The 10,130-nt window shown below is 42.9% G+C and overlaps 2 protein-coding genes across 2 annotated transcripts; both read right to left on the reverse strand.

Moving 5' to 3' along the window:
* Positions 1–312: 312 nt before the first annotated feature.
* Positions 313–6,000, reverse strand: SS1G_09805 (hypothetical protein; the record flags this gene model as incomplete). Its single annotated transcript, XM_001589122.1, has 5 exons — positions 313–1,762; positions 1,901–2,115; positions 2,518–2,843; positions 2,910–3,770; positions 4,374–6,000. The coding sequence occupies 5 exons, from the start codon at positions 5,998–6,000 to the stop codon at positions 313–315; spliced, it is 4,479 nt and encodes a 1,492-aa protein (XP_001589172.1).
* Positions 6,001–6,878: 878 nt separating this feature from the next.
* Positions 6,879–8,800, reverse strand: SS1G_09806 (predicted protein; the record flags this gene model as incomplete). The annotated part of the gene is made up of 4 exons (XM_001589123.1): positions 6,879–6,912; positions 7,156–7,180; positions 7,765–8,103; positions 8,155–8,800. The coding sequence occupies 4 exons, from the start codon at positions 8,798–8,800 to the stop codon at positions 6,879–6,881; spliced, it is 1,044 nt and encodes a 347-aa protein (XP_001589173.1).
* Between the last annotated feature and the right edge of the window lie 1,330 nt (positions 8,801–10,130).

Here is a 10,130-nt window from a genome sequence, read left to right on the forward strand (position 1 = left end):
CCTAGCAGCAATGGCTATGCAAAAAGGAGTCATATTTATCCCCTCCAATGATCTTACTCTACCGATAACCGTTGATACCTAGTACTTGTCCGGGATCTGATCCTCAGACCACCTAAATCGTATACTAATCCCGAGTAATCGTATCATGTGTGAACATGGTTAATGTACCTGAGGTTTCTTATATAATAAGGGTGGGAGGAAAGCAGGGGTTTCCGTCAAATTACCCCCTCCTTTGAAAAAGCGAGTCCTCGCGCTTTCCATCATAGGTCTGTCACCCGTTTAATCGTCGTAGTTGTCGTCTCCAGCGTCATATCATTCAATCCATCGAGGCAAGGCCTTGGGTGGTCCAGCCTTATTAGGGTTGGCAATGTGGAATTCCTTAAGTTTATGTGGAGAGTATTTGAGATCATCTGCTGGATACCAAGTAGGATCAAGCGGATGATCTTTCCAGGAAACTTGATACATAATGTTCTTGTACCTGAGTTTCGAAGCTAAGATCTCCTCCACCTCCCATTCTTCCTCTCCAGTGACATCAATTGGAGGGGCGGGGGGATTAACTTGGCCGGGAAGTGGGCCTTCCGCTGCCAATCGGAGCTTTTCGGGAGGAAATACGTCGAATATGCGCATAGAGGCAGGCAGGGCAAGGCGATATGATTCACCAATCTGTTCAACAATCTTGAAAGGCCCGGAATTGGGGAAATCCAACTTCCGAGAGGGGCGCTGGGCCTTATAATATCGGGAGTCCAACCACACTGTATCTCCTACCCTAAAGCCGGGAGTACGGCGGTGTTTATTGTGCTGTTCAGCCATCCAATCTTGAGCGCGCTGAATTTGCTGTCGGGCGAAATCCCAAGCATTATGGGCACGCGTAGCGAACTCGTGGGCTTGTTCAACGTTGATTTTGTCTGTAGGATTGGAATTATGTTCTTTCCAATCCCAATCGATGCGAGGCTTGTATCCATAGAGCACTTCAAAGGGGGTCATCTTGCTGAGGGTATCATGAGGCAGAGTGAGCTGAGCGTAATCCATCAATGGGAGCAACTTTGACCAATTATCTTGATAATAATTCACGAATGGGCGAAGACGTCGCTGCAAGTATTGGTTGTAGATCTCTGTTTGCTCATCAGTAGCGGGATGGTCAGTAGAAGAGTGTACTAGCTTGATTTTCAAGATAGAAGAGAGCTCATGCCAGAATTGACTGACGAATTGGGTATCTCTGTCGGATAGGATTGAGGAAGGAGGACCGTAGTAACGATAAACATGATATATGAATAGCTCGGCGAATTCTTTCTCTGAGCACTCCTTAGTACAAGGAATAGAGATAGCTTGCTTGCTGAGCCTATCGATAACAACCAGAATATTGTCATATCCATACTTGTCTTTATTGAAGCTACAGAAGTCCATTGTGATATGTTCCCAAGGGCGTTGAGGAATACTAAGGGGCTTCAAGAGTCCAGGCTTTTTATCCCGCGGGACTTTGGAACGTCGGCATAGATCGCAATTCCTGACGTATCTAGCAAAATCATCTCGAAATCCTTTCCAATAATAATGCTCGGAAATGAGTAATGAGGTTTTCTCGGCATTTGGGTGGGCAGTGGTAGGTTGAGCATGGACTTCGCGGATAAGATAGGTGTGTAGATTGTCAGCAAAGGGGATAACTACTCTTCCCTTATGAAGGAGTAAACCATTCTCAATAGTGAGTGGGGATCTTCGATTGGGATCCTCAGAGGCATGAATAGCTTCTCTGCGCATAGCGGTAAGGCTAGTTGAATTGCGGTTAGCTTCTAAGATTCTGTCGATTACTGTGAAGAATGGCTTGGCTCGTTCGAGAGGTGCAAGAATAGGAGCTTCCTTTGCCTGGCGGAGGATGTTGGGATCTAGTTGATCAGGTTTAAACAACTATTGAGCGCGTTGTTCCTTCTTTTGGTGGTTGGTGGCTTGGATATCATCCTCACGGCGGGAAAGCGCGTCAGCCAGAGGGTTCTCTTTGCCAGGGCGACACATGATGAGGAAATTGAAGTCGGCAAGGAGTTCGGCAACACGAGCTTGTCGGCTATTCAATTGTTTGGAGGTCATAAAATACTCCAAAGCTTTATGATCAGTATAGACCTTTACCTGGAAAGGGGATCCTATGAGTTCGGCTCTCCAATGACCAAAGGACTTTGCGATGGCGGTAAGTTCTTTATCATGGACAGGATAATTAAGTTCTGCAGGAAGCATTGTCTTCGAGAAATAGGCTACGGGGAACAAGTGATCATCATGCTTTTGTGATAGAACAGCGGCGATTACTCCATCGGAAGCATCGGTTTCGAGTATGCTTTCAAGCTTGTAATTGTAATGTCGGAGTATGGGAGCAGTGGTGAGGAAACCTCGTAAAGTATTGAAGGCTTCTTTGCATTCCTGATTGAAAGAAAAAGGGACATTTGTCTTGGTTAAATGGGTCAAGGGTGAAGCTATCACTCCATAGCTAGGAATGAATCTTCGATAGAAATTGCAGAATCCTAAGAAGGATTATACACCTTTTAGAGTGGAAGGGTATTGCCACTCTTTCACGATGGCAATCTTATCAGGATCAACTTCAATACCTGTAGTAGAGATGATGAATCCCAAGTAATTAGTCTTGGTGACATCGAATTCGGATTTCTTGAGGTCTGCCTGAAGGCCAGCATCTCGAAGTCGTTGTAGGACCTTACGGACATGAGTATCATGTTCTGAGGGATCCTCAGAATAGATGAGAATATCGTCGAGATATGCTGTACAGAAATCATCGAGGTAATCGAAAAGAATATCATTCATATAGCGTTGGTAGGTGGCAGGACCATTGGTAAGACCAAATGGTAGAACTTTGCATTTGTATGCTCCGTATCAAGTACGAAAGGTAGTATACTCTTCCAATGCTGGATCCATACGGATGCAGTGGAAAGCTTGGCGAATATCAAGCTTGGTGTAAATTTTGGCACCTTGGAGGCGCGCCAGGGTCTCGTCGATTAAAGGGAGAGGATAACGATCCTTGCGAGTGAGAGCATTGAGCTTGCGGTAATCGATACAAAATCTTAAACTTCCATTAGATTCCTTAACGAAGAGGACAGGAGCAGCGAAGGGAGCTTGGCTTGGCTCGATGAATCCTTTAGATAGATTATCGGTCAGATATCTTTTGACAACCTCTAATTCTTCAATAGACATCTTGTATAGTGGAGAATAGGTTAAAGATTCCTCAGCTCTATCGTCCAATTTGATCGAATGATCGTAAGAGCGATGAGGTGGTAGGATATCCGACTCTTGTTTGCTGAAAACATCTTCGAATTCGTGATATTTATCAGGAAGTGGAGGTTCATCGGGTTCTAACATAGCTAGGAGGGTTAAGGCTTTCGTGCTACGTTCTTTGGAAGAGCGTTTAAGGGCTTGTTCGAAGGTAGCAAGTTCATTATGGCGATCTTGTTCCTCATAGCGTTGATCGAGGAGGGCCTCAACCTCATGATAGGTACATGTAAATAACTGATCCTTTTCTGTAGATTTTAAAAGATATCGATTAAAGATATGTGCATCGATTGCAGCGATATCCAATACTGAAGGGGTATCCCATGACGAAATAGGGTAAGTTAAACGTGGTTTCCGAGGGTAAGGTTGAGTGGGCTTAGGCGGAGTCTCAGGGCTTTTCAACAGTTTATTCATTCGAACAATATCTCTATTTAAAGACTTCTCGTGGGTATTCCCTCGCTTTGATGAAATGGTTGGGGCCAATGTTTCTAAAGCAATGGTATCATTGTGATCTGATTGGCTCAGCTGGGGATCAATCAATGGAGTGGGTTCAATTGGATCGGTTTGTTCGATTTGGTCAATTTGGTCGATTTGGTCGGTTTGGTCAAAAGATTCAACCAAATTGATCTTTGGAGCCGCGATATCCTTTCCAAACTTCCGATCCTTCGATCGGCATCGTATTGATGATAACGATTGATAGTTTTCTGGATAGGGAGAGAGTTTCGAGGAATAGTGATATATCGCGAAAAAGAAACTGAAGGGGGGGTGCTTTCAGGCCACCTGAATTGTCGTCGGCGACAGTTCAACCAGATGTCATGGTAAGCTAACCATTGGCGTCCGAGAATAATACGATGACTTCCAAGTGGAAGTATCAAAAAAGGGGTCTTGCGTTGTATACGCTTGTCTATATGTAAATCAAAATAACTAACAAAAGAAATATCATATTTCCCAATAGCGCCATCGTATCCTTTAACAGATAGAGGCTCGGGAAGCTTGCACGTTCTTGCTTTTGAGAGGAGATCCAGATGTTTAACCGTAGCTGGATCCATGAAAGCATAACCATTTGCTCCAGAATCGATCAGGGCATCGAATTTTACTGCGGTCCCATCACGTACCAACATAATAGGTACTGTGATATGGGCACCTCCAAGAAGAGTGCGTAAATCGAGTCTTGACATATCCTTTATGAGTCCCATAAACGAGACAGTGCTTATGGTTGACCTTTTTTGATCGAGGGAGATCTTCCTCGGAGCTTGTGAATGTATCCAATGCATCTTCATATTTCTCACTATAGTCCTCATGGGCATCAAGAAGGGCGACCTCATCGACTTCGTTGAAGCTTACTACATTGGTCTCGCGAGAGGCAGAAGGTTGTCGATTGGATTGGATATTAGGGGTGTTGAATGTGCCATGCTTAGGCAGAACAGCATTCGGAGGGAGATTACCTCGGGCGGCCGATGAAGCAGAAGGCGAACGGACGAATCCGGAGGTTCTGGATTGTTGTTGATCGGAGCGGAGCGTGGTTCCAGGGTTCTGAGTACTAAGAATTGGGGCTTTGGCCCTCTGATAATTGGGCCGGGCATCAAGTCGTTGTTGTGCGATATCAGAGTTCTGTAGGGCTCTAGCATATTCTCCAACTGTACGCGCTTGATAGAACTCTTGTTTGTTGTCGTGTACTAAACGATATTGGGTCTTATCAAAGAGATCGTTCTTCAATCGTTCATCGTCAGTAATGGCAGCACGAGTAGCAACATCTCGAAATCTACTATAGAACTCCCAAAAGTGTTCTTTTGAAGACATACGCAAAGCGTTGTATTCAATATTGGCGGTAGCAACCTCAGCGGGGTCTGTAAGGATAGCGACGACATGATCCACTAGTGCATATGCATCGTAATCATCATCCAAGTAAATACCTTCGAGCAGGGTCATGGCTCGATCTTCGGTCTGATTGAATACCCATGTACGGCGTGCGTTCTCTGATCGGAAATCATGGTGGTAATCGAGAAGGTGGCCCAGGATCATCTTCTCCCAAGCACGTATACGGATATTAGGAGCCTTCCCATCCGAGAGTTTAGATGAAAGATTGGGGATGCGTCTCTCTGGATAATGTGAGGCAGGGGGATTTAGCAATGATTGTTGTCGTACAGCTTGAACCTGCGGGGTCTCTCTTCCTGGACCACCGGAGAAATCAACTTTCCGTTTTGATAACAAGGGAATTGATATGGGGCGGCGGGGATCGGGTGCAGGCGTTTTTTCAATTGAGGGGATGGCCTGGTTCTCGGGGTAATCCGGGTCGTGCCCCGCACTTGCGGAAGTGGGGTGGAAGGAGCTGTGTTTCCTAGCGCGTGGTCCTGTTTCTTCAGGAGGAACGATTGGTGGAAATGGTCCTTCCGCCATTCGTAATTGGTCTGCTTCATCCCGTCGACGTAATTCGTCTTGGAGCTCCAAGATCTGCTTGCGTAGCTCGAGTTGCACCGAGGCATCTGAGGGGATGGGCTGGGAAGCTTCCGCAACAGAATATTGAGGTAAGGGATGTGGTCCTGGTAAGTCGGAATCATCAGGGTCTTCGTCGGATAAGGACGGTGGTTCTTGCTCCTCTAGTTGTGGAGGAGATCGTGGTAGTGCTCCAGAACGAGCGAAAGGATCTGTTAAGGTAGGAACTTTCTCTTTTCCTTTCCGGCTTCGTGTATTCACTCCAGAGGTAATTAGGGAGTTGGCTGGTGATTCCTTCGGAGGGGCCATCTTGTTATGTAGCAAGTGGTTTCCGATTTTGTCGTTTTTTATTTTTTAAGGGGTTGGGAGAGCCTTACGTCGAGAGAGTGCGTCTCACGGAATTGGGGCCTTCAAAAGGTTCTTTTTGCTTCACCTTCGGGTAGGTATAGAACGTCTTTTGGAATTAATTTGAGAGGGTGGTTTGAATGTTTATTAACGACTGATCCCTCAGTCGAATCGAATATAATAATGACCTGTAGATAATGTGACCAAAAGGGTGTTTATAGACCAGCAATTGTATTTAACTTAGAATCTACAGGTGAAGAGCACCTGTAGATGGGGATAGCTACTCTATATATACACAAATGAATGGCCTAGCCGCAATGGCTAGGCAAAAAGAAGTCATATTTATTCCTCCAATGATCTTACTTTACCGATAACCATTGATACCTAGTACTTGTCCGGATCTGATCCTCAGGCCACCTAAATCGCATACTAATCTCGAGTAATCGTATCATGTGTGGACATGGTTAATGTACCTGAGGTTTCTTATATAATAAAGGTGGGAGGAAAGCAGGGATTTCCGTCACAGTAAGACTTTAATTTTATTTAGATTTTATAATCATAGGATGATTATGGATGGATGGATACTGAAAAGAAGGTAGAAAATGATTCCAAATCCATATCGAATAGATGTGATTTAGAATATAACTGATCAAACTCTCTTGACAGAGATATTAAAAATCATCTGACTGAAGCCTCGAGAGTCATTTACACATGCTGGACTATCAGTAAAAAATTGATTCACTGCTTCTATGAGGAACATTAGAAATGTTCGGGACATTTGAAACTTAGAATTTAAACCCTTCAAGTTCAATATCGGACGGAAATCATCAAAACAACATCCATCATGGAATCAACATCCCAAACGTGCCATCAAATCTATAATCAACATCCCAAACGTGCCATCAAATCTATGAATGTCTTGAATACTCAAACGAATTGGCCAATACCCCAAGTCGAGACATAGAGATTCAAATTGGTAATTGTGGTAGATACTGTCCATTCTGCAATGTCTAGTTCTTTAGGGTCTTACATAGACTTCGACAATACATTCTGTGTGTAATTTTTCATCCTCTTTGAAACCATCTATATGTTGAAAATGACTTGAATATTTATACTAACCTCACATGTTTTGAAGGAATCGGAACTATTACTTCTTCAACTTTGCTATCGTTAGATTCTTTTGTTTTCATTATTTTCCAGATTTTTCTGATTATTGCAGATGTTTTGATATCTTTCGCTCTCCTACTTTTCTCATCCTCGCTTCATGACTTCATAGAAATTTTGGGTTTGCGTTGAAGACGAAAGATGCAGTCACTATCGGAGCCACTCATATACTTCTTGATCATATTGAAATGAACGGCAGAGATAACTCTCTTGAGTCAAGCAAGATCAAGTAATATGATTTGGTTGTAATTTTTTTTTTTGCAATTGCCTTTTTGAAAAAAGTTCGCTATCTACAGTTTGTAGAATACATCCCGCTCAACTAGACTAGAAGAGGTAAAACTAAACCACACAATAGCCTCTATAAGGATAATACAGTACGATACAAAAATTAACGCCCGTACAAGAAAACCTGTGTCCGCCAAATTTTATATGCTAAGCAATCGACCCATTCCCGCGATCTATTCCCAACCGAGGAGATGTGACTAGGAGATAACAAACCCTCCAACACATCACCTGGATTAGGTATAAGATCTTTCGACAATTCTCCTTCCTCCAAAAACGGACCTTCCATATTGAGCAATCGTAATCCAACGGGCTCAACGCAAATCATCAGACTGACGATGCGATCAACCGGATGTCGACACGTAAGTATCTGCAACTTCTCGCATGTTTTCTTAATCGTGTAGACATCATATCCCTGATATGGGGCCTTTGGTAATGGCCACAGACCGATTCTCTGCGCGCTTCGGAAAAGTGATCTTCGACCAATTGTAATACAATGTTCCTTTTCCTCTTCCACGCAATGGCACCGTGTAGGTGCATATCCATCATGTTGTATCATCAATTTGATTACGTTATCGAAGCAGATTCCAATTTCTAATTGGCGTGCTTCTTCGATTTTAACTTTTTTCCGTTAGTCAATTGAGATTTTGCAGGATAATAATATAGACTTACCGTAAAGAGAATCTGGTATAGGTAAGAATACATCCATTTCTTCAAACCTTTCTACCATTTTTTGGATAGACTCAGGAGTGCCATATTTTACAAGAACTTTTGTGTAATTGCAGAAAGTAACATCCAACTTGAACACCCACGCAATAGAGATCCATGGGAGAATAATGGTAGCATTTTCCTCAAGAAAGTTATCTCCATCAAATAACGTATCCGAAGGCAACATTCTATTTCTCCATTCCTGAGCGACCGCTTGAAATGTGCCATTCAAGCAAATCTGGTATTTATCGAATACGATTGCTAGCTCGGTGAAAGTTTGAAGATCTATATCACAAGGAATAGAGCTGTAGTCTTCCAAGTAATGACCATAAATAATGTTGATTAACAAATTCATAGCCGATGGATTCTCATCGTCGAGTAAAATCTCCAATCTACCAGTCCTTTGCAAGATCTCTCCTTCCTTGAATCTTCCGTCTAGCATGGCTTTGAATGCAGGTGAAGCTTCCATCATGACTTTGGAGGAAACTACGATGTGATTCATCTTTCCCTTTTCTACTTCGCAGAGATAAGGAACGTTGGAAGTTTCTGAAACGGGAGGTAAGACTAAAGTCAAGTCACCGTCTTGTTGAATGATAACTTGATTCGCCATGGTTGTAGCGATTTGTAGATTTCGATATATTTCGTATGATTTTAGAAATATGAGGTAGGAAGTTTCCGAATGAGGACGGAGACGCAAGATTTGAACTTTGTATTGGATGAGGATGTAAGGTGTAAATTTTGTACCAAATGAAGATGAAAGTTGTAAAGCTTGGTATGGAGATGAAGTGCAGGATGTAGAGATTTGATGTGAAGATGAAGAATGAAAAAAAAGGCCCCGCCAGGAAGAAGGACCCTTTCAAGAAGAATCAAAAATTTTGCGTCCTACTAAAACTGTAAAGCATGACTAGTCTTTAGCTTCAGAATATTAGAATCTAGTAACTCATCCGGAGAATGAATGGCCCAGACTGCAGTCCAACGATTATAGGTTCTTGGTAATTTGCTGCATTTGGAATCCTAGGACGTCATTACCAATACAGTTGCGTTGCTGGAAGAATTAAAGTTTTAAACTACTGAATAGTATTCATTTCATACCAATCTGTCCTTTCACGCCCAGCCATCGGAGACTATTCTAGCATTCCACTATTCTACTAGATCATAATACATTATTGAAACGTATCACCCGCACACTATACCTCTGTCAAACTTCCTTGACCACTCAGCTCAAATTCGGAGTAGCGGCGAAGAAAAACCTGACCTACGTATATACACAAAGCCAAACACTTCACTACCACATAATCCGGACCTGGCAGGGTTTAAAACCATCGTACTATCTTGCAGAGACTTCTAAGTCTAATACCTTCCAAGTAAAATTCGACAGACGGTCTTATCTTTCACGAATCCCTGAGATACAAATACTTAAAATCTGTTCATTGCACTAACTCTTTTCCCAGCGGTACTAGCATATCAGACCAGACTCAAATCCCTCAATCACGACATGATCCACCACTCTCACCTCTCTGCTCCCCTCAAAAAAGAAAACTAACTAATGCAACCTTCCCCCGCATTCTCCCCACCCCACACCTAAACCCAAGAATCTATCAGAACTGTCATAAACTAGTGTGGAACTAATAGCCCTATTGATGCACTAAAGCACCTCTAAAATTGTTAGCCCTTAGTTACTAACTCTACTCTGCGCACTAGAAACCCAAAACAGAAAATTAAGCGAGGATTTTCCTTTCGCCTCATTATTCACATGTACTGGGGAAAGAGCTTGCGGCTTTGGTACAGTGTTATTAGTGTATAGTATAACGGTGTGATTTTAGTATGAAATAAACTTTTCACTTTCGCGATAATGATGAATCAACACCTTTCACATCTAGCATCTGAATTTTTCATAGGTGATCTTCATGGGGAAATGTTCTTGGGAGTTCCTAGCTGGA

This window comes from Sclerotinia sclerotiorum, genomic scaffold (genome assembly GCF_000146945.2).
Source record: "Sclerotinia sclerotiorum 1980 UF-70 scaffold_14 genomic scaffold, whole genome shotgun sequence".
Classification (NCBI taxonomy): Eukaryota; Fungi; Ascomycota; class Leotiomycetes; order Helotiales; family Sclerotiniaceae; genus Sclerotinia; species Sclerotinia sclerotiorum.